The sequence below is a fragment of the Grampus griseus genome (assembly GCF_964374135.1).
Source record: "Grampus griseus genome assembly, chromosome: 12".
NCBI lineage: Eukaryota > Metazoa > Chordata > Mammalia > Artiodactyla > Delphinidae > Grampus > Grampus griseus.
Window position 1 is genome coordinate 62,280,742 of NC_139006.1, and position 24,562 is coordinate 62,305,303.

At 43.4% G+C, this 24,562-nt stretch overlaps 1 protein-coding gene across 3 annotated transcripts in view; it reads right to left on the bottom strand.

Moving 5' to 3' along the window:
• LOXHD1 (lipoxygenase homology PLAT domains 1) overlaps positions 1 to 24,562 on the bottom strand; it is a gene marked incomplete at both ends in the record, with an annotated part of 202,517 nt that overhangs the window by 108,793 nt on the left and 69,162 nt on the right. For all 3 annotated transcript variants that reach the window (XM_082668195.1, XM_082668194.1, XM_082668193.1), the window contains 3 exons: positions 1,692 to 1,768; positions 12,693 to 12,853; positions 14,270 to 14,424. In XM_082668195.1, the coding sequence (XP_082524321.1) occupies positions 1,692 to 1,768; positions 12,693 to 12,853; positions 14,270 to 14,424 (393 nt within the window). The remainder of the gene's footprint in view (positions 1 to 1,691; positions 1,769 to 12,692; positions 12,854 to 14,269; positions 14,425 to 24,562) is intronic.

The window sequence follows — 24,562 nt, forward strand, 5'->3', positions numbered from 1 at the left end:
ATTACACACTAGGCATTCAACATTAAGCATATTTGAGAGTTGTTTTTACACAGTCATTTAAGAAAATAACCTTGTATTCATTTTTTAAAAATTGAGAAAATTGAGAAATGGAAGCTGAGTTTTAGCAAATAAACTTTCTGCCATGATATTGAAATAATCACAACTACTTTCTTTGAACTATTATGTATTGATGTTTATATATTAAAATAAAATAGTTGGAGATATTTAAAAAAAAGAAGAAGAAGGAGTCAACTATGAGGGAAACCCTAACATGGACCCCGTTCGGCCCCGTTCTCAACTGAAATGCCATGCTGATGCTACTCCATCTTATGACCTAGAAAGGTCTTCACCGTCTGTCCACAAGGGAGGATACAAAGGCCTGGTAAAAGGCAAGTCCTGGGATAACCTGAGCCACGACCCCAAGTCCTATAGGTTTGTTGCAGGGTATGGGTCTTGGGAATGAGGAGGGAAGCACTGAGAAGGCAAGTGATGCTAGTTCCAAGGCCCGCTGTGCATGGCTGTCTCAGGGCCTTCCAGCACTGGCAAAAAAGACTCAGAGAAAGGCAGCTGAGCACAGCTGCTGGGGGGACAGCCCTACAGACCCGCCAGGCCCTGGTAGAGGCCAGACCTGTGGGTATGGCCCAGACCCACTCCTCCAGGGACACCTGAGGGCACCGAGGAAGTGGCTTTTGTCCTTCTTGCTGTAAAGATAGAGCAGGAACTGAGAAAAAAAGACCTCGTCTTTACACCATTTTCCATCTAAATCCTTTCAAAAGTTCTGACTTGGGAGTGGAGAGCCTGAAGGGTCCTTTCCATGTGGTAAAGCAGGGCTTGCTGGAGTGGAAAGGGCAAGGCAGGGAGACACAGACTCCTGGGCACTGGTACCAGCTCCACTGCTGGGTGCAGACCTGGCTGTACTAGGGGATCCCCTTGCCACAGGCATGGGTCGTGTGTCTAATGGGGGCATTAGTTCATCTCTTAAGGATCATCCCAGCTCTTAAATTCTGTAATTCTGCATTCAGAGAATGTAGAATTCCAACTCTTGAATTTTCTATCTGACCTTACAAAGATATTTAGCTCCACCAGATGTGTCCCCATCTGACAAATGGGCATAACAACATCAGCTCTGCCTACCTTCTGGGGTTATCGCAGGGCTCACATGAGATAATCAATGATAAATATGAGGTCTTGTAAAAGAAATGAGGTGTTGGTATTACGGAGGATTCTGGGTATGTTTCTTTTAAACTTTGTCTAATGCTCATGATCAAACCAAGGCACTTGAAGAAATAACACCATTAAGGAAAGCTGTAAGGCCTCCAGGATAATTCTTGGCATTGAAAACAATGTTTTCATTGTATAGCCCCTTCCAAACGTGTTTATCCTCTCCAGGCCCTGAATGATAGGTACCCCCAGCAATGGGCAACATTAGCCTGTTACTGCTCTTGTTACTGTCATTGACAGAGGTCCACATGCGTCAGGGTCCCACACTGAGGGCCATAACGCAGCTGTGTGCACAGCGCAGACAGACAGATTTCCAGATCCTCCCTCAGAGCCTCTTCCTCTCCACCCTGCCCAGTGCTGCCTCTGTGGAGTGAAGGGCATGTGTTTTCCCCAACTGCCTTCTAAGCAGCCAAGGGAGGGCGTCTGTCCTGCCCAGGGCACACCTACCACCTATCCTCAGGATGACTTACTCTTCAGTGTCGCATTGCTGTCGCTGGGCAGCAATTCTCGGACCAACTGCCCATCATCCTTATCCTTGTCCAACCACCTGCTGGGCAAACGAGGGGCTGTTAGCTCTTTGAGTGGGGCAGCCTGACAACCAACCATCACACAATTCATGCAGAGTCACCAGGAGGCCAGAGCTTTGAACTCAGCAAAGGGAAATGATTCTACCAGAGCTCAGAACAAAGGATCCCAACCCAGACTAGGGAAGGAGGGCTGCCCTGGGGAGGTGATATCTGGCTGAGACTGGAAGGATGACAAAGAGTTAACCAGGAGAGGAAGGAGGCGCATTCAGAGTGAACAATATGCTAGGACGGAGTGGAGCCTCCAGGAGCAGACGGACAGCCAGTGTGGATGGAATGGAACGAGTGAACGGTGCAGTGCTGGCAGATGAGGCTGGAGAGGTGGCAGGGTCACTTGATGTGGAACCTCGGTAATCATGGTAAAGAGTCTGTCCTAAAAGCCATGAACACCTGTGTCATCGTTATCATAAAAAAAAACAACCCACCTCTTTTTCTAAGAGTCCATCATGTGCGTGGCACTGTGATGAGAGCTCTGGGGTGGGGAGAAGGCAGAGAAGATGCACTATGATGAATAAGACACAGCCCAGCCCCTGGAGAACCTGCAGTCTAGTTAAGAAGGCAGGACAGACTGGCTGAGGTACCAGAGACCAAGACAAGGATGGATGTTAAACCAAAGTAAGTGCAACAGAAGTGTAGAGAAGTGAGAAGGGCTCATGGTGAAGGGCCACTGATCTGAGTCCTCAAGGATGAATGAGATTTGCCAACAAGGAGAAGCTGGGTCTGGACCCTGCACGGCTGGGATTTGAGGGCTATGACTCATCAATATGTCGGAGTGGGCCATGGCATCTGTCAGTGAAAAAGACATTGGACCAATCTGCATGAAAAGCACTGCTCCCACAGAGCACAGAGACCCAGGCTGGGAAATCAGACAATCGTGCAAGCACGAGTTATCCAGGCCCCAGTACCCAAGGCAGTCTGTGATATGGGCTGATGGCAAAAGAAGAGACACCCTCAGTGTTCTCCAGGGCAATGGGGAAACCAAGGTACTTTCTTCTTGACCATTTGTCTACATCTTGGTGCTTGTCTTTGCAGCCCACTCCTATTATACTCCCTAGAGGGAGGCAATCCCTGGGCCACAGAACCTATCAAAGGAAGTCAAAGCACTGTCTCCTCTCCAGCGCTCCCAACATGGAGCTCAGGCTTCTCTAAACCACAGTCCTCTCTGCCAATATACTACTCCCCTCCCCAGGGTCAATTCAGGCAACACTGTGGTCTCTCACATCTCTTCGCTCTTGCCCTCCCCCACTAAGTACATGATCTTACATTCCCATGGGACCTTGCTATCAGCTGGCTGTTAGCTACCACTGACTACTACACATAAAATAGATAAGCAACAGGATCTACTGTATAACACGGGGAACAATATTCAATATCCTGTAATAGCCTATAATGGAAAGTAATCTGAAAAATATAATTGAATGACTACCTGAGACTAACACAATATTGTAAATCAACTATACTTCAATTAAAAAAAAACACTAGCTGACAATTAAGTTGTTATGCTTCCCATGAGCTTTCATGCTGTGAATCTAGAACACCAAAAATCGTCTGAGATTATAAGACATTAAGGTACAAACTCATGGCTTTGATGACAGGGTAAGGGAGAGATTTTGGGGAGCAAGGAAGTGCTGACTAGAGCTCCTCAATCAACCTCTGATTGTCCTGCTGAGGTCACTGCAGCATCTCCCACAGACTTGGAGACCACGGAGGAGGAGGCAGTGATGTGGCCCTGTCAGTGTGCTCACAGGGACAGGGAGGGTGGATAGTCAGCAGACCACTGGCCATTGCAAAATCCCATCTGCTCTCCCTTCTTTCTCTCCACCACTTCTCCATCCCCAGGCCCTCCCCAGCAGCAGAGGAAACCATGACTTGTCATTTCAGTTTCCACCTAAATACTTGCAGGATATTAATAGGTATTTCCAAATATAGTCATTTTCTTTCAGCTTCAAACACTTCAGCCCAGTTTCAGAGTGAGATGTTGCTAAATGGATAAGCCAGTCTGCTGGAGATTTTATTACTCTTTCTCTGGGCTCACAAAAATGTGCAAGTATGCACACGTGTGCACACACACGTACATACATGAACACACACACAAACACATGTACACACATAAACACATGCACACACACATAAACACATGCACCTAAACACACACGTACACACGTAGGCACACACACACACACACACACATAAACACACACACATCTACCATAGCTAAGATGCTCACCACTCCCTGATCCTGGCAGAGAAGTTCTGATAAATAGGCCTGGTTTGTTCTCCTCTCCCAGGGAGTAAAATAATAGCTCAGGTGAAGAAAGAAGCAGTTTGTGAGCCCAGGTTCTAGCTCCAGGTTCTTCAGAGTCCTCCTGGGTCCTGAAGCAGCAAATGCCATCACCACACACCTCACCAAGATATCAGAATCCATTTTCTAAGCCTCTTAGATAGCCTCATCCACCAGAGGGCAGACAGCTGAAGCAAGAAGAACTACAATCCTGCAGCCTGCAGAATGAAAAACACAATCACAGAAAGATAGACAAAATGAAAAGGCAGAGGATTATGTCCCAGATGAAGGTATAAGATAAAACACTAGAAAAACAGCTAAATGAAGTGGAGATAGGAAACCTTCCAGAAAAAGAATTCAGAATAATGATAGTGAAGATGATCCAGGACCTCAGAAAAAGAATGGAGGCAAAGATTGAGGAGATGCAAGAAATGTTTAACAAAAACCTAGAAGAATTAAGGAACAAACAAACAAAGATGAACAATACAATAACTGAAATAAAAACTACACTAGAAGGAATCAACAGCAGAATAACTGAGGCAGAAGAACGGATAAGTGACCTGGGAGACAGAATGGTGGAAATCACTGGTACAGAACAGAATAAAGAAAAAAGAATGAAAAGAAATGCAGACAGCCTAAGAGACCTCTGGGACAACATTAAATGCACCAACATTCTCATTATAGGGGTCCCATAAGGGAAAGAGAGAGAGAAAGGACCCGAGAAAATATTTGAAGAGATTATACTCAAAAACTTCTCTAATATGGGAAAGGAAATAGCCACCCAAGTCCAGGAAGTGCAGAGAGTCCCAGGCAGGATAAACCCAAGGAGAAACACACTGAGACACATAGTAATCAAACTGACAAAAATTAAAGACAAAGAAAAATTATTAAAAACAACAAGGGAAAAATGACAAATAACATACAAGGGAACTCCCATAAGTTTAACAGCTGATTTCTCAGCAGAAACTCTACAAGCCAGAAGGGAGTGGCAAGATATATTTAAAGCGATGAAAGGGAAGTACCTACAACCAAGCCTACTCTACCTGGCAAGGATCTCATTCAGATTCGACAGAGAAATCAAAAGCTTTACAGACAAGCAAAAGCTAAGAGAATTCAGCACCACCAGACCAGCTGTGCAACAAATGCTAAAGGAACTCCTCTAGGTGGGAAAGAGACTAGCAACTTAAAACAACCTTGTACATATATAGACTGCTATATCAAAACATCATGGGAACAGCAAACCCAAAACTACAATAGATATACACACACAAAAGAAAAAGCAACAGAAACACAACACTAAAGATGGTCATCAAACCACAAGAGAAGAGAACAAAAGAGGAAGGAAAGAAAAAAGACCTACAAAAAGAAACCCAAAACAATTAAGAAAATGGCAATAGCAATACACATATCGATAATTACCTTAAGTGTGAATGGATTAAATGCACCAACCAAAAGACATAGACTGGCTGAATGGATTTGAAAACAAGATCCGTGTGTATGCTGTCTACAGGAGACCCACAGCAGACCTAGGGACACATACAGCCTGAAAGTGAAGATATGGAAGAAGGTCTTCCATGCAAATGGAATTCAAAAGAAAGCTGGGGAAAAAAAAAAAAAAAGAAAGCTGGAGTAGAATACTCATAACAGACAAAATAGACTTAACAATAAAGACGGTTATAAGAGACAAAGAAGGACACTACATAACAATCAAGGGATCAATCCAAGAAGAAGATATAACAATTGTAAACATATATGCATGCAACATAGGAGCACCTCAACATATAAGACAAATACTAACAGCCATAAAGGGAGAAATTGACAGTTACACAATAACAGTGGGGGATGTTAACACTCCATTTTTATCAATGGACAGATCATCCAGACAGAAAATTAATAAGGAAACACAAGCTTTAAATGACAAAATAGACCAGATAGATTTAATTGATATTTATAGGACATTGCATCCCAAAACAGCAGATTACACTTTCTTCTAAAGTGCACATGGAACATTCTCCAGGATTGACCACATCCTGGGCCACAAAGCAAGCCTTGGTTAATTTAAGAAAATTGAAATCATATCAAGCATCTTTTCCGACCACAATGCTATGAGATTAGAAATGAACTACAAGAAAAAAAAAACTATCAAAAACACAAACATGTGGAGGTTAAACAATTTGCTGCTAAACAATTTGCTAGTTAACAACCAATGGATCACTGAAGAAATAAAAGAGGAAATAAAAAAATACCTAGAGACAAATGAAAATGAAAGCACAACCATCCAAAACCTATGGGATACAACAAAAGCAGTTCTAAGAGGAAAGTTTATAGCAATACAATCTTACCTCAGGAAACAAGAAAAATCTCAAATAAACAAGCTAACCTTACACCCAAAGCAACTAGAGAAAGAAGAACAAACAAAACTGAAAGTCAGTAGAAAGAAAGAAATCATAAAGATCAGAGCAGAAATAAATGAAATAGAGACAAGGAAGACAATAGCAAAGATCAATGAAACAAAAAGCTGGTTCTTTGAAAAGATAAACAAAATTGATAAACCATTAGCCAGACTGATCAAGAAAAAGAGGGAGAGGACTCAAATCAATAAAATTAGAAATGAAAAAGGAGAAGTTACAACTGACACTACAGAAATACAAAGGATCACAAGAGACTACTACATGCAACTGTATGCCAATAAAATGGACAACCTGGAAGAAATGGACAAATTCTTAGAAAGGTACAGTCTCCCAAGACTGAACCAGGAAGAATTAGAAAATATGAACAGACCAATCACAAACACTGAAATTGAAACTATAATTTAAAAACTCCCAACAAACAAAAGTCCAGGACCTGATGACTTCACAGGAGAATTCTATCAAACATTTAGAGAAGAGCTAACACCTATCCTTCTGAAAGTTTTCCCAAAAATTGCAGAGGAAGGAAGACTCCCAAACCCATTCTATGAGGCCACAATCACCCTGATGCCAAAACCAGACAAAGATACCACTGAAAAAGAAATTTACAGGCCAATATCACTGATGAACATAGATGCAAAAATCCTCAACAAAATACTAGCAATTCAAATCCAAAAATACATTAAAAGGCTCATACACCATGATTGAGTGGGATTTATCCCAGGGGTGCAAGGATTCTTCAATATCCACAAATCAGTCAATGTGATACACCACATCCACAAATTGAAGAATAAAAACCATATGATCATCTCAAAAGATACAGAAAAAGCTTTTGACAAAATTCAACACCCATTTATGATAAAAACTCTCCAGAAAGTGGGCATAGAGGGAACCTACCTCAATGTAATAAAGGCCATATACAACAAACCTACAGCTAGCATCATACTCAATGGTGAAAAGCTGAAAGCATTTCCTCTAAGATCAGGAATAAGACAAGGATGCCCACTCTCACCACTTTTATTCAACATAGTTTTGGAAGCCCTAACTACAGCAGAGAAGAAAAAGAAATAAAAGGAATCCAAATTAGAAAAGAAGAAGTTAAACAGTCACTGCTTGCAGATGACATGATGTTATACATAGAAAAGCCTAAAGATGCTTCCAGAAAACTACTAGAGCTCATCAATAAATTTGGGAAAGTTGCAGGCTACTAAATTAATACACAGAAATCTGTTGCATTTCTATACACTAACAATGAAAGATCAGAAAGAGAAAGTCAAGAAACAATCCCATTTCCCATTGCATCAGAAAGAATAAAATACCTAAGGAGACAAAAGACCTAAGGAATAAACCTACCTAAGGAGACAAAAGACCTGTACTCCAAAAACTATAAGATGCTGATGAAAGAAATTGAAGAAGACATAAACGGATAGAAAGATATACCATGCTCTTGGATTGGAAGATTAAATATTGAGAAAATGACTATACTACCCAAGGCAATCTACAGATTCAATACAATCCCTATCAAATTACCAATGGCATTTTTCACAGAACTAGAACAGAAAAACCCTAAAATTTGTATGGAGACACAAAAGACCCCGAATAGCCAAAGCAATCTTGAGAAAGAAAAATGGAGCTGGAGGAATCAGGCTTCCTGACTTCAGACTATACTACAAAGCTATAGTCATCAAAACAGTATGGTACTGGCACAAAAATAGACCTATAGATCAATGGAACAGGATAGAAAGTCCAGTAATAAACCCACGCACCTATGGTCAATAAATCCATGACAAAGGAGGCAAGACTATACAATGGTGGAAAGAAAGTCTCTTCAACAAATGGTACTGGGAAAACTGGACAGCTACATGTAAAAAAATGAAATTAGATCATTATTTAACACCATACACAAAAATAAGCTCAAAATGGATTAAAGACCTAAATGTGAGACTGGACACTGTAATACTCTTAGAGGAAAACATAGGCAGAACACTCTCTGACATAAATCACAGCAATATCTTTTCCAATCCGTCTCCCAGAGTAATGGAAATAAAAACAAAAATTTAAAAATGGGACCTAATTAAATTCAAAAGTTTTTGCACAGCAAAGGGAACCATAAACAAAATGAAAAGACAACCCACAGACTGGGAGAAAATATTTGCGCATGATGGGACCGACATGAGATTAGTCTCCAAAATTTACAAACAGCTCATGCTGCTTAATATCATCAAAACAAACAACCCAATCAAAAAATAAGCAGAAGACCTAAATAGACATTTTTCCAAGGAAGACATACGGATGGCCAAGAGGCACATGAAAAGATGTTCAGCATCGCTAATGATTAAAGAAATGCAAATCAAAACTACAATGAGATATCACCTCACACCAGTCAAAATGGCCATCATCAAAAAATCCACAAACAATAAATACTGGAGAGGGTGTGAAGAGAAAGGAATCCTCCTACACTGTTGGTGGGAATGTAAATTGGTACAGCCACTCTGGAGAACAGTACAGAGTTTCCTTAAAAAACTGAAAATAGAGCTACCATATGACCCTGCAATCCCACTCCTGGACATTTATCTGGAGAAAAACATGGTCCTAAAGGATACATGCACCCCAATGTTCATTGCAGCACTGTTTACAATAGCCAAGACACGGAAGCAACCTAAATGTCCATCGATAGATGAATGGATAAAGAAGATGTGGTACATATATACAATGGAATATTACTCAGCCATAAAAAAGAATGAAATAATGACATTTGTAGCAACATGGATGGACTTAGAGATTGTCATGCCGAATGAAGTGTCAGACAGAGAAAAATATCATATGATATCGCTTATATGAGGAATCTAAAAAGAAATGATACAAATGAATGTATTTACAAAACAGAAACGGACTCACAGACTTAGAGAATGAACTTATGGTTACTGGAGAGGAAGGGTGGAGGGAAGGGATAGTTAGGGAGTTTGGGATTGACATGTACACGCTGCTGTATTAAAAAGGATAACCAACAAAGACCTACTGTATAGATCAGGGGGAAAAAAAAAAGAATCCATTTTCTAAAAACTGTGTGAACTCTTAAGTGTTTGGGGGCATGGAGAGCCCTGGGGTATGTCAGAGGCTTCAGCTCCTAGTCAGCCCTACAATCACCAGCAGCAACAGCATCGCCTGTGTCATCAGCAGACTTGGCTCCTTTCAAAGTGCAACCGGATTTCACCCTCATAATCACCGTAAGACACTTGCTGGTTGGGAAGGCACAGAAGACCAGAGAAGTTAAGAGCTTTGCCCAAAGTCACATAGCAGGTAGGTGGCCAGATTCCTGGCCCTTGCACCACGCTCGTGGCAATTCAGCCAGTGTGGACACTCAGACTTCTTCCTCATCCCCTTTTCACATTCCCCCTCTTCTTCCTCACCTGTCCCAGGGCTCAGTCCTCATTTTCTTCATCCACACTCTCCCTAAAGGATCCCCTCCATTTCCCTGACTTTAAATTCCATCTCTATGCTCTCATTTCCTGAACTTATTTCTCAAGGCCTGACTCTGCCTACTTGATGCACAAGCATCTCAAAACTAACATGGCCCCACTGGACCTGCAGAGTCCACCCATCCCCAACCCTCAGCCCTCGCTCCCCAGGCTTCCCATTTCGGTAGAGAGGGTGACCTCTGCCCACCTACTGAAGGCAGAGACCTGGGGTCTCCAATTCTCCTCTCTCTTAGTGGCAGGTCCTATGAACTCCACCTCCAGGATCCACCTGTGGTGTAGCCCTTCCCCCTACCTTTGCTGCCACCACCTGGGGCCAGGCTGCCAAGTTACGGGCTGAATTGTGTCCCCCCACAAGGAAAGATCTGTTGAAGCCTTAACTTTAGTACCTCAGAATGTGACTTTATTTGGAAATAGTGTCCTCACAGAGGTAACTGAGTTAAAATGAGGTCATTAAGGTGGGCCCTCATCTAAAATGACTGATATCCTTATAAAAAGTGGAAATCTGGACACAGAGACAGACACATACAGAGGGCAGACAATGTGAAGACAGAGGGAGAAGATGGCCATCTACAAGCCCAGGAACGCCTGCGGTTGCCACAAGCTGAGAGGCGTGGAGCAGACCCTGTTCAGAGCTCCTTCGGGAGAGCATGGTCCTGCCGACACCTTGAGTCTGGACTTCTGGCCTCCAGAACTGCGAGGCAAAATTCTGCTGTTTAAGCCACTCAGTTTGTGGTACGTTGTTACAGCAGCCCTAGCAAACTAATACATACCATCATGGACCCCACAACACCTCTTGCCATTCTGTTTCCTCTCTGGACTCCCTACCACCTGTCCGCCACGCAGAAACCAGAGGGAACTACCCAAAATGGAAGAGCCCCACCAAGCCCTCCTGATATGGGCCTCTGCCCACCTCTGACCCCACCAGGTGGCTTTCTCCTTTGTCCACCTGCTTTGGTCTCATTGGAGTTCTAGAACCCTCAAGCTCTTTCCCCTGGCACTCTCCTTTTCATCCTGCAAGAATTCAGTCTAAATGTCCCCATGAAGACAGACCCACCCACCTTCTCCATCTCTGACCCACCCTCTCCATCTCAGTGTGGCCTCTCCAGCAGCTGCTGCCACCACTGTGCGTTTCCTCCAGCCCACTCCTCAAAGTCAGCAATTGTGGCTTTCTTAGTGTATTCGTTTGCTTATTGTTTAGTTCCCTTCCAGACAACAAACTTCATGAAGACAGGGGGCAAGCGTATATAAATGCTTCATAAATATCTTTTGAGTGGATGGGAATAAAACAAGGAAGCCTGGTCCATCCAGCATCCCAGCCAGGCAGCCTCTGGGTCCAGCAGGGAGCAAACGGGTCAGTGTTGAGGAGAGACCAGAACTCTCCCACCCCCTCCTTCTTCGTGCTCCCTCCCCATGTGCCAGGCAGCCCTTAGCAACCTCTGCGAACCCCCTCCTCAGTCCCATGCCTCTCACCACTTCTCCAGCCTGGATGACCCACCCTCCCTTCTCTTCACCATCCATTCACTCTCCGATCTTCCTTCCAGGCCCAGGTCCTGTCTGCCTCTCTTGAGAAGCCTTCCCTGGCTCCCCAACCCTTACTCGGAGCCTCTTTCTGTCTATTAGTGCCACTGACTTGGAGCTGCCTGCATCATTACCTATCTTTCCAACGTAATCCTCTTAATACTAACAGTGGCCATACTTTGAAGACTGTAGATGCCTTTGTCATGGACAAAAACATTTCACAATCATTGTGCCCTGGGATTGCCCCAGTGGCCCTCCATAGCTGGGAAGCTGCTCTTCCTGGGCTGGTGTGGTGGTAAGCAAATCAGCTGTAGCAAATGTGTCTGCATGCACATGTGTGCACGAGTGCGTCTGTGTGCCTGGTAGAGAAAGAGCAATGCATTCGCTGCTGTTAGGCAACCTGCCCCCACCCACTCCGAGGAGAGCTGCCCTTAGGCGAGAAGCCTGGGCCAGCCCTAAGGAAGTGACCTTGGACACGCACGCACGCAGCACCTTGTCCATAGGTGCAAGACTCAGCTTGGGCCTGGGATTTGCAGAGCCTCGTTGATCCAAAGCTCCAGTTAAGCGTGTACCTCCCAGACATTGTACGGGTGAATGGGAATGGCCAACCAGACAGCACAAACAATGCTGGTATTGTTCCTCATTATAGAAATGTCTCTATCAGGAACGTTTGATAGAGCCCAAACTGGCTGTGAAAGAAATCCAAATGCTGAAGACAAGAGAAAAGAAAATTTACCTCACTAGTAAGCTGGGATAAGGAAATGAAAACAAAGTAAAATATCTTGACAAGATATTAAAAGGGAAAAGATGTGGTAGAAGGCCATCCAAATGGGGAAAAAACCCACCTTTAATTCAAAAGTTTAGTTCAGCATGTAACAAAGCCTCTGAGGTAACTCTCAGTTAAAGTCTGAAGTTGTCATATTTTATCACTGAAAAATGCCAGCATTTCGGTAATTAATAGACTTCGTAGCAGCACCACACTGGGATACCAGTGCTGTTGTTCCGTCACCTGTGTGTGCTGGGGGTGGCGGGGATATGAGGCCCAGGTCTAAGTGCCACCAGCAGGGCCACCTCTCTTACTGGACCAACTATATCCTTAAGCTATGATTTTGCTCCCTGCACCTGGAATAGGCTGAGTCTTCCCAAAACTAAGGCCCATAACCTAAGCTGGAGAAAATCAAAACAGACAGGACTCATGTACCTGAGACAAGGGAACTCCACGTTGTCGCTCTCGGGCTGCCCCTCCTCTCTCACCAGCACCCGATCCAGGAACCAGCCACTGCCGCTGCCTTTGCCGTCGTGTCTGACCCTCACCCGCCTTACCTTCCGCATGGTGACGGACTCAATGGTGAACTCATCGGCCTTTGTGGGGAAGACAGCAAGGCCAGTTAGACGGTGGCTCCCCTGGGACCCAAACACCAAGGGAAGACACAGGCCCAGAAATCCTAAAACCCATAGCCAATGGGTTGGGCTATTGGTCTTTCACAGGTGGGCCAGGGGCTACCCATAAAGAACAAATTGCACCTCTCCCTCAATTTCTCCCACTGGACTATGTTCGATGTCAAGTTCCCAACAACTGAGATCTGTATTTTTGGATAAACGATGGCCGTTCCCTGTGATCTCCTTTTAAAAGGCAAATCCCCTAGGAGGATTAATAGATTAAGCTGTTATCAGTCACTAATCATTTATCATGAATTAATTCCTTGGTTAATCTCCTCTGGCTCCTTGCTACAGAAGGACACTGGCTCCCTTTTGAGAAAGGGAATGATTAGGGGGACCAGTGGTCTTATTAATTTCACAGTTTTGCCTGCCAGTGAAGCAGCAGGAATGCAGCAGGGGCTGCAGACTTGCCAAGTCTACACAAGTGTACCTGGGGCCCTCTGGGAACAGGAACTCGAGGGTGGGATTCATGAAGGAAGGAATCAGAAGATGTAGAAAGAGAAGAGTAGGAAAGGGTGGAGAAAGACCTCCACTTGAATTCCAGGGCTTGCCCTGCCCTTGCTAAGGAAGAGGTGGCAGAGGAAGGAGAGGACCAAGGCTTACCAAATCTCTTCACCTGATGAGCAAACTTGGGTCTCACATTATTGAACTATGACTCTTAACTGAGCACCTACTGTGTGCTGAGGGCCACGTCTGCTGGCAGGCAGTACATCTGTCATCTCTAATCCTCACAACAGCCAGCCACAGGTAGGCATCCTTTCCCCCATTTCAGACGCAAGGAAACTGAGGCTCAGAGAATGGAGGGTCTGGCCCCAATCCTCCTGACTCTTTCCCCATTGTTTCACACAGCCTCCCCAGTAAATCCAGGATGGTTGGGGAAACCAAAGGGATCACCCAGCATGTTTGTAATGAGGCTAGGAATAGAACCCAATTCTCCCACTTCCATGTTTAGCGTCTTTCCTGATTTCTCTTTCAAAAAGGAAACGAACAAGTTGCCGCCAGTGGTCATGCCTAGTGGAGATGCAATGTTCCTTCAGGTGTCCCAGCTTTCAGCATGCCTGGGACCTTCAGTCCACACATAAGGTGCCCAGCTTCCTTCCCTGCCCACCTCAAGTGTCTTCCTGCTCTGCCCTCTTCTCAAAGCTAAGGTGTGGGCCAGCTCCCAGTCTTAGGAGCCTGGTGGCTGTCATGCATGTAGTTCCCTGTTCGCACACCCAGAGACAGCCTCCCTGATGGCCGAGGCACCAGTACCAGTGATCAGCTCTACTTAGAGCAGGGAAGATAAGGGAATGGGAAGGGGTGGGGCGGGGCTGAGGGAGGTGCACTGCTGGAACTTACGTTGCCCTTCACAAACAGGTCGGTGTTATTCCTGCAGTTGTAGAGCAGCCGCTCCCCCGTGTCCCCCACATCACCAAAAAGGCAGAGGTAGACGTTGGCATCCGTTCCCGCACCTTCAAGTTCCCCAGTGCACACTGTCACGCGGTACCGGGCCACTGGCAGGCAGAGAGAGGGACACAACTAGCTGGCAGCCCCCTGCTCCCAGCACTGGCCCTGCTGCTCCCCACCTCTGAGCACTGCCTCCCCCTCTCCCCCCGGCTCTCATCTGGGCTGACCTTGCTCATTCCGCCAGCTGCCTCACACCAGTCAAGGGCCAGCTCATCTGCAAATCCCTTGTCCCAGACAGACCAGAGGTTCCCAATCCTGGCTAACTGTCAGAATCCCATGGGAAACTTTTATAAGAATTCAGATTCCTGAGCACCACTTCAGACTTCCCAAATCTTAGTTTCCAGAGTGGGACCCCTAAAACTGCATTATTTACAAGCTCCCCCAGGGGACTCTGGTGGAGTTGGCAGTGTTTGGGGACCACAGGTCTAATTCAAACATTTTGGCACTTGATTCCATCCAACCCAGTAGACTTTTTGCCTTAGGTTGTCCTCCAATTCATGAGTCCTGTCTTATTAAGAAAAGTAAGATAACTTTTCTTTTGAACCAGAACTGAGCCTTCCCTTCTCTTCAGAACTCCCCAGTGCTATGGACATGCCAGGAAGAGAAGCAGAGAGAAAGGCACAAAGTGCAGCTGCTATGGGAAGGGCAGCATCTTCTTCCCATGTTGAAAATGTACAGTGGAGCAGGCAAACCTGCATCTGGCACATAAGGCCTTACTTCCTAAGCTAAAAGTGAAATTCATTCATTCATTCATTCATTCCTTTGCCCAATATCTGTTTACTGAAGCCTAGTGAATGGCAGGTATTATTATAGGTGCAGGGATTCAGCAGTGAGCAAGACAGACTCCTGTTCAATGGCACTTATATTAAAGTTGAGAATGGAAGGGTGGAGAGGAGAGATGGACAGTAAAATCATAAATCATGAACAGGAAAATTTCTGAGTTGTATCTGTAACAAAGATAGTATAATGGAGTGATGCCACAGGGTGTGATGGAAGTAGGGAGGTGTACAGTAAGGGGGTGAAGATGATTTAGAGATGCAGAAAAGCTTGCTGCAAGGAGGCAAGGCTTGGACTAAAATGTTGGTGATAGGAGCCAGCCACAGGCGTAGTGAGAGAAGAGGGTGCTGGTAGGTGTGAAGCCCCAATTTGGAGATGAGCAGCTATGTTTCAGGAGCGGAGAGAAGGCCAATATGGCTGGAGTGGAGGGAGAAGGAGGGGATGAGATGAGGCCCAGAGGAGGACAGGGTTAAGGTAAGACATGTGGCTTCCTTTGTGTTTTTGTTTTTAATACAACAGGAAGCCTTTATAGGGCTTTAGGCAAGGAAGTAACTTAGTCTGATCTATGTTTTAAAGAGCATTTGGCTGCCATGTGGAGAACTGATTGTAGGGGAAGAAAGAGTGAATCAGAGAGGCCAGTTAGTGGAAAAATTACAGTAGTCTAGAAAAGAGAGGAGGACGCCTAGGACTGGGGGTGCAGTGGAGATGGAGAGAAGTTGGTAGATTAGAGATATATTTTTGAGGTAGAAACAACAGTACTTGTTGATGGACTGGATAGACAATTGAGGGAAAGAGAAGAACCAGGGACGATTCCTAGGTTTCTGGCTTGGGCAACTAGGTGAATAGTGTTAGCAACAAGCCATAGGGACACTTGGGGAGAATGATGGGTTTGGAAATAAAAATCAATGGTTGTTTATTCATTATAAATTTGAGATGTTTATTAGACGATCATAAAAAGAGGTCAAGATGGCAGTTGAATATGTGTGTGGAGGGTCAGGAGTGTTGACCTGACTTTGGTCATCATAGGCATATAGATTCCATTGAAAGTCACAGGACCAGATGAGATCCCCTATGGAGAGGATGCAGACAAGGACTATAGAGGGATACCAACATTAGAGGTCAAGCCCAGGAGAAGCTAGCAACTCAGATGAAAAGCAGCAGTCAGTGAAGCAGAGGGATTTTGCTCTGAACCTAAAACTGCTCTAAAAAGTCTATTTTTTTGGGGGGGGGGGCTTCCCTGGTGGCGCAGTTGTTGAGAGTCCGCCTGCCGATGCAGGGGACACGGGTTCGTGACCTGGTCCGGAAGGATCCCACATGCCGCGGAGCGGCTGGGCCCGTGAGCCATGGCTGCTGGGTCTGCGCTTCCGGAGCCTGTGCTCCGTGGCGGGAGGGGCCACAAGTGAGAGGCCCGCGTACCGCAAAAAAAAAAAAAAAAAAAAAGTCTATTTTTTTTAAATGAAGGGAATATTAAGGCATTCCCAGATAAACAAAAACTAAAAGAATTCATCACCATCAGACCTGCTCTACAAGAAATATTAAAGGGAGTCCTTCACATTGGACATTAAACAGTAACTTGAACACACCCAAAGACATAAAGAGAACCAGGAAAAGCAATGACTTAGGTAAATATATAGACAGTATACTTTAATTTTTGTTTGTAACTCTTTTCCTCTCAAATCTTATATAAAAGACAACTCCATAAAGCAATAAATGTAAAACTGTATTGGTGGGTTTATAATGTACAAAGATATAATCTGTATGGCAATATAGCACAAAGGAGGTGAAAAGAAACAAACCTACACTGGAGCAGAGATTTTGTATATTATTGAAATTAAGCTGGTATTAATCTGAACTAGAATGTTATAAGTTAAGATGTTAATTATAATTCCCTGGTATAATTCCCTAAGTATAATTCTTCCTACTAAGAAAATAACTCTCACTATATATACATATACATATATGTATATATATTAAAAGAAACAAGGGAACTAAAATGGTATTCTAGAAAATATCTATTTACCACAAAAGAAGGAAGAATAAAGAAACAACAAAAAAAGAGAAGATATATAGAAAGCAAATAGCAAAATGGCAGACATAAATCCTGCCATATTAGTAGTTACATTAAATGTAAATGGACTAAATATTTCAATCAAAAGGCAAAATATGGTGGTAATCCTGCAGAGACAGGATGGGTCTCCCTACTCCAAATTTGCTCAGCTATCAAGGCTGATGATACCACACATGTACCAAGAGTGAATATAAAATGATTACTCACATAATGAGCAGTTCTGGGGAGAGCATGATAGGCCCTCAAGCAGGTCCAAAAATGGCTGGAGACAGCAGAGAGGGATGACTGGTTTGACATTTTATGGTGGTTAAGGGGTGAGAGTTTCTTCACATGGGTCCTTGTATGGCTTGAACTTTCCACAAGTGTGAAGGAAGGGAGCAACCAGGCTTTCTTACCAAATTGCCCAGACATGAGGCAGAAAGCTACTGGTGTAACTGGAAAGCTGTCAGCAGTCAAATATGAAAAAGAAGTCATACTCCTTATTACACAGAGATTGGCAGAATAAATAATACATCTAACTATCTGATATATGGAAGAGACACACTTTAGATTCAGACAGAAATAGATTGAGAGTAAAAGGATGGCTCAAGAAGAAATAGACAATATGAATAAATTTATAACAAGTAAAAGATTGAATCAGAATTCAGAAAGCTACACATGAAGAAAAGCTCAGGCCTAGATGTCTTCACTACTGAATTTTACCAAACATGTAAAGAAGAATTAATACCAATTCTTCTCAAATAAAGTAGAAGGCAATACTTCTGAACTCATTTTGTGAAGCTAGCATATCCCTGCTCCAAAACCAGACAAAGATACCAAAAGAAAAGAAAACTACAGACCAATGTTATGAATACAGATGCAAAAATCCTCAAAAAAATATTAGCAAAACAAATCCAGCCCCATAAAAAAGAACTATACACCATGGCAAGGTAGGATCTATCCCAGGGATACAAGTTAAATTTCTGAAAATCAACTAATGTAATATAACATATTAATAGAATAAAGAAACAAAAATCACATGATCATCTCAATAGACTCAGAAAACGCATTTGACAAAATTCAACACTCTTTCATGATGAAAAATCAACAAACTAAGAATGAAAGGGAACTTCATCAACCCATAAAAGTCATCTATGAAGTACCCACAGCTGACATCATATTTAATGGTGAAAGAGTGGATGCTTTCCCCCTAAGATCCGGAACAAGACAAGGATCTCTGCTCCCACCACTTCTCTTCAACACGGTATTGGAGGTTTTAGCCAAGGCAACGAGGTATCAAGATTAGAAAGAAGTAAAACTATCTCTATTCATGGATGACATGATCTTGTATATTGAAAATCATAAGGAATTCACTAAAAACTATTAGAACTAATAAGAGTTCAGCAAAGTTGTGGAGTACAAGATCAATATAGCAAAATCAACTGTATTTCTATTACCTTGCAATGAACAATCTGAAAAAAAAATTAAGAAAACATTTCCATTCAAAATAGCATCAAAAAGAATAAAATAGGGCTTCCCTGGTGGCACAGTGGTTGAGAGTCCGCCTGCCCATGCAGGGGACACAGGTTCGTGCCCCAGTCTGGGAAGATCCCACATGCCGCGGAGCGGCTGGGCCCGTGAGCCATGGCTGCTGAGCCTGCGCGTCCGGAGCCTGTGCTCCGCAATGGGAGAGGCCACAACAGTGAGAGGCCCGCGTACCACCAAAAAAAAAAAAAAAAAAAAAAAAAAGACAAGAAAAGAATAAAATAGTTATGAATAAATTTTTAAAAACAAGTGAAAACCAATTAATAAGTCATGGAGATGTAATGTACAGCATGGCAACTATGGTTAATAATACCATACTGCATATTTGAAATTGCTAATACAGTAGATCTTAAAAGTTCTCATCACAAGAAAAAAATTATGTAACAACGTGTTGTGATGGATGTTAACTAGACTTACTGTGGTGATCACTTTGCAATATATACAAATTTTGAATCATTATGTTGTACACCTGAAACTAAATATAACATTGTAAGTCAATTATACCTCAATAAAAAAGAAAAAAGTGAAAAACTTAAGCTCTGCAAACCAAAAAACTGTTGAAAGAAATTAAAGATGTTCACAGATTGGAAGACTTAATATTGTTAAGATGGCAATACTTCCCAAACTGATCTACAGATAAAATGCAATCTCTATCACGATCTTAAATGATTTCTTTGTAGAAATTGACAAGCCATCTCTAAAATACATATGGAATTTTAGGGAACCCAGAATAGCCAAAACAATAGCAAAAAAGAATAATAAAGAAGAATAACAAGTGTTGGCAAGGATGTAGAGAAATTGGAACTCTCATACATTGCTGATGGAAATGCAAAATGGTGCAGCTGTTTGAAAAATAGTATGATAGTTTCTCAAAACTCAAAACAGAATTACCATACAGCCAGCAATTCAGCTCATAGGTATATATCCAAGAGAAATGAAAACATATGTCCACAAAAAAACTTTACATGAATATTCATAGCCACATTATTCATAATAGCCCAAAAGTAGAAATAACCCAAATGTCCATTAACAGTTGAATGTGGTATATCCTTACAGTGAAATATTATTCAGCATTTAAAAGAAATGAAATACAGATGCATGCTACAAGGTGAATGGACATTAAAAACATTATGCTGAGTGAAAGAAACAGATACAAAAAGTCATATATTAAATGATTCCATTTATATGAAATGTCCAGAACAAGCAAATCTATAGAGACAAAAAATAGATTATTGGTTTAAACAGATGGGTAAGTACAGAGATAAGGAGTGAGGTGGGGGAATGGGTGTGACTGCTAATGGGTATGGGTATGCAATGAAAATGTTCTGGAATTTGATAGTGGTCAAGGATACATGATTCTATCAATATACTAAAAGCCACTGAATACTTTAAATAAATGAATTGTATGGAAAATGAATACCTCAATAAAGCTGTTTTAAAAAACGGACACTACTCATTGGTGGTCCATCTAAAATGAAGATAAAGTACATGAGGAATCAGACAAATCACCAGTAAGTTTAATTTAATTTTTCAGTAATATACCCATTTTTATTTGGAGATATGAAGACATCTGAAAATTAAATTTGACCTTTAAATATGTGGGTCTGAATATATAGTGTCTATAGCAAAAGCATTTGTTAGAAGAAAAGGTCAAGGATAACTGCTTATCCACGGACCTGCCTGAGTGGGGCTGGCAAAGGCAGCCACTGAAGTCAAGAGTGGGGAAAGGTCTCCTGCCCCCAACAGTGTCTCCTGTCCTGCCCCCAAGGGTCTCCTGTCCCTCCCTCTTCAGAGGGACAGCACCTGAAATTCAACCACTGCTGCCTCTCCGGTCAACTTTATTAAAATGCAAAAGATAAATGTTTTAAACTTTTAGCCTTCGCATAAATGAAGCTGATGCTTTTGTGTTATGCTCCCAATGATAGGCTGTGTTAACAGTAAGAGGAACAAAGAGCATTAACTGGAGTGAGTACTGAAACGTGGAAACACAAAAGGGAAGGGAGGGCACCAGTCTCACTTCATTCTGACTTTTGATGAAGGTCGGTTTTGCCTTTTGGGGCTGTATCTATTAGGCCATTCCCAGAGGCAAGCTGATGAGGGAATTTAGAAATCTCTATGCCTGGGAATCCCAGTCCCCTTTGCTCAGGAGCTCGAAGGTCCTATTGGCTGGACATTGTCAGGGGTCCCAATTCTCTCTAGGGGCCACTCCCAGCCCACCTGCCACTGAGGTTCTAAGCACCTTCCTGGCAAGAAGTCTGTGGACAATTAAAAATAATTATATTAGCCATCAGCAGTGAAAGGCTTTAAACAGATGGGTAAGTACTAGAGCCTCTTGTACTTTAATTTTAAAATTACAGCTCAGCCTGATTAGCAAGAAGCCACAGTTTTCAGCACTTGAGACCAGTGGTCTCTTGCTGGCTCATCAGTGGTATGTAATCCCTTCTGCTGGGCATGCAGTGCAGAATGCAGATCTCATTGGTTTTACTATCTCACATAGCTCCTGAGGGAAAGGCAAGGTGGAGATAAATTGTGGGCTGGTGAGTGTTTTGTCTGTGTCTCCTGGTCTGTGTTAATCAGTGCAATCACCCCGGAAGGCATCTTGGCTCTCAGACGTGGTGTTGATTTCTTGTTTGACTGACCCTTATTTTTTAAATAAACTAGGAGTACACAATTTCAAACATAGAGAATTGGTTTTAAATTGGTATTTACTCATTTTACATGAGTCCAAGACTCTTCACTGAAGGGATTTTCAGGAAGCCCTGCACATTATACCTTGGTATACCTTGGTACCAACTGGGGAAGTGAGATGTTGCCACCCGCTCTATTTACTGTTACAAAGAAGCATCCAGACCAGAAAAGGAGATGTGAGTTCCTGTAGAGGTGAGTGAGGACATGGGAGTGTTCCAAGAACAAGAGGAATTTATGTGAGCCAGAAAGAACAGTTGGGGAAAAGAAATTCGAGTTGATATGGGCTCCAAAGTACTGCCAAGGACCCCCAGAAGGCATTAAACTGCCCTTATAGCCAGGACAGACAGCCCTTCTGTCACTAACCCGGGTCCTTGAAGTCTTTAATCAATAGAAATTGATAAGAGGCCAGAAGAGAAATCCAGGCAAGGCTTTACTGGGACTCGTGCCAGAGCACGAGGGAGTGAAAACAAGTAGCAGGTGCCCTTGCTTGCTCTCTGAGGAGGGCAAGCTGGTCCCTTAAATGGGGTGAGGGTGGGGGCGGATTGGTGGGTCAGGCTGGAGGGGCGGCTTGGGTGTCTGTCCACACCCTTGGCGGTGCTGTGTGCAGGGATTATGCTTTTGCTCCCGGTACCTCAGCAATGGCAGCTGGTTTGTGGTCTTCTTGTATCTTATAATTGCCCCCAACTGCAGTTATGTGTGCAGTTATTTTTAGTCCCTTATAGTTTCTTTGTATTCTGTCGCTAGAGATTCAAGCACTCCAGTAAATGGTGCCAGGTCCCAGCTTATCTCACTTCAATCCAATACTAGTCGTTAGAGAAATTTTTTTAATTGCAGTTGTTCTTTAATAGTATCACAGAAGGCAAAAACAAACAAAAGACAGCTATGATAGCCCCATATCTTATACGCTGTTTAAAATGTTTCAAGGGTGTTTTTGTATGTAACCTATAGAAATGCTCTTCCTTCCCGCCCCTCCCACCGTGATCTCTCCTTATCTATCACATCCCTACCATGCAAGACCTAGCTCAAATGCCTGAACAAAGTTTCTCCCATCTTCCTCAGCAGGAAGTTTACCTCCCTACTGTGTCTACTGCATTCATTCAACTCCTACCAGTTCCACCTTCAGAGTATTTCTTGAATTTATGTCCTCCTCCACAGTCTACCTGAACCCTGCACAATTTCAGGACCACTTTTTCTTTCCCCTGGATGATTTCTTGTCCCTAAAATACATCCTCCACACACTCACAAGTCCTTGACAGAGCAGGAGAAATGTGGGGAGAAAGGAACTGGATGGAGTTCAAGTTCAAGGGTGGTGTGAGTGTCATCAAGGTCATGAGAGGCCTGCGAGGGCAGGAGCCTGAGTCAGAGGTGGGGACTGAGTCAGAGCTCAGAGGAGCAGCTTTGTGGGATGAGCCCAAGTGAGGTACTGAGGAGTGGCTGGTTGCATGGGGAGGTGGAGGTGAGCAAAGTGGACGAGGACCAGCATGTGGATGAATGGGTTGTCCACATGGACATTGATAGAAGCAGAACAAAAGCTCTCAGGTTTTGATATGTGCAAAAATTACTTGGTGTGCTTGATAAAAATACCGATTACCAGGCATAGCCCTCAGAGAGCCTAGTCAGTATATCTGGGATTGGGCCCAGGGATATTCATTTTAACAAACATTCTAGGCAATTTTTATATAAATGGGACCTTGAGCATACTTTCAGAGACACCATCTGTTATGGGCTGAGTTGTGTCCCCCACCAAATCCATATGTTGAAGTCATAACCCGCCAGTACCTCAGAATGTATTTGGAAGTAGGATCTTTAAAGAAGTAAATAAAGTAAAATGAGGTCGTATGTGTGGGCCTTAATCCAATATGATTGATGTCCTTATAAGAAGAGATTAGGACATAGACATGAGCACACACACAGGGGAAAGATCATGTGAGGACACAGCGAGAAGATGGTCACTTTCAAGGCAAGGAGAGAGGTCTCAGGAGAAAGCCAACCTGCCAACACCTTGATCTTGGGCTTCTAGCCTCCAGAGCTGTGAGAAAATAAATTTATGTTGTTTCAGCCCCCCAGTCTGTGGTATTTTGTTATGGCAGCCCAAGCAGACTGGTTCACTGTCCTAGAACAATGGTAGGAGTTGAGGGGTCTAGAGAATGACTAGGGGGCACCTTGCAAAAGAGGAACATGTCCAGAGTGAACAGAAGATGGAAATGAGCTGGGGCAGAGGCCACATTGTGGGTGGTGTGAGCCTCGAGGCCGAAAGGGCAGTGGGAGTCAGGAGAATGCCCCCTCCCGCTAGCCCCACAGCTGTGAGGACGGAAAACTGGGTTTTGGGGGGAGGGGAGCCATGCTTCAGTCAAGGTACGGAGGAGATGGAGGTAAAAGAACATCCTGGGCATTTAAGTAAAAATGGCAGCTTTCTCTCTGAAAAAAACTCACTAAAATGATAGCATACAGGTATTTTAGATTTAACCAAACAAAAAATGTTCACCAATAAGGCTCAGGGAAAGGGATGAATATAGACAACAGCAACCAGATTTCAGAAGCTGGAGCACAGCTAGAAAAGTGTGCTTTTCACAGTGCCTTAGCACAGTGGGTCCTCACCAGGAGCGCTGACAGCCCCTAGAAATTTGTTGGACAAATTCCTGAGCCCCCCACCCCAGACCTACTGAATTAGAAAATCTGTGGGTGGGCCCCAGCAATCTGTGTTTTAAGAAGCCCTTCAGGTGACAATGCTGAAGTTTGAGGTCCCCTGACTTAACAGACCAGAGAGAATTGATCAGAGCTATCAGCTGTGAAATTTGAGAAGTAAGGTTGCAAAGTGTCAGGAATGACAGCACCAGGTAACTTTAGAAATAGGGAGTGAGGAACTAAAATTATGAGAACTGGTTAGAAGGATTTAGAAAGCAGTTAGATCCCAAGACCATCTCCTCAATTGTTCATACCTGCAGGCTCAATTCTGGCACATAAAGAGGGCAGATCAGGTAACAGCAGGTGTGTTTCTGCCTTGGTGGGATACGTCACATAGAGTCCTAATTGGGGGGTGGGCAGGAATCTTATGTTATTTATCATATTTACAGGTAGATGATAGTCTTGTTGACAAAGAAAATACTGCTGAATGTGAAAAGGCAGAG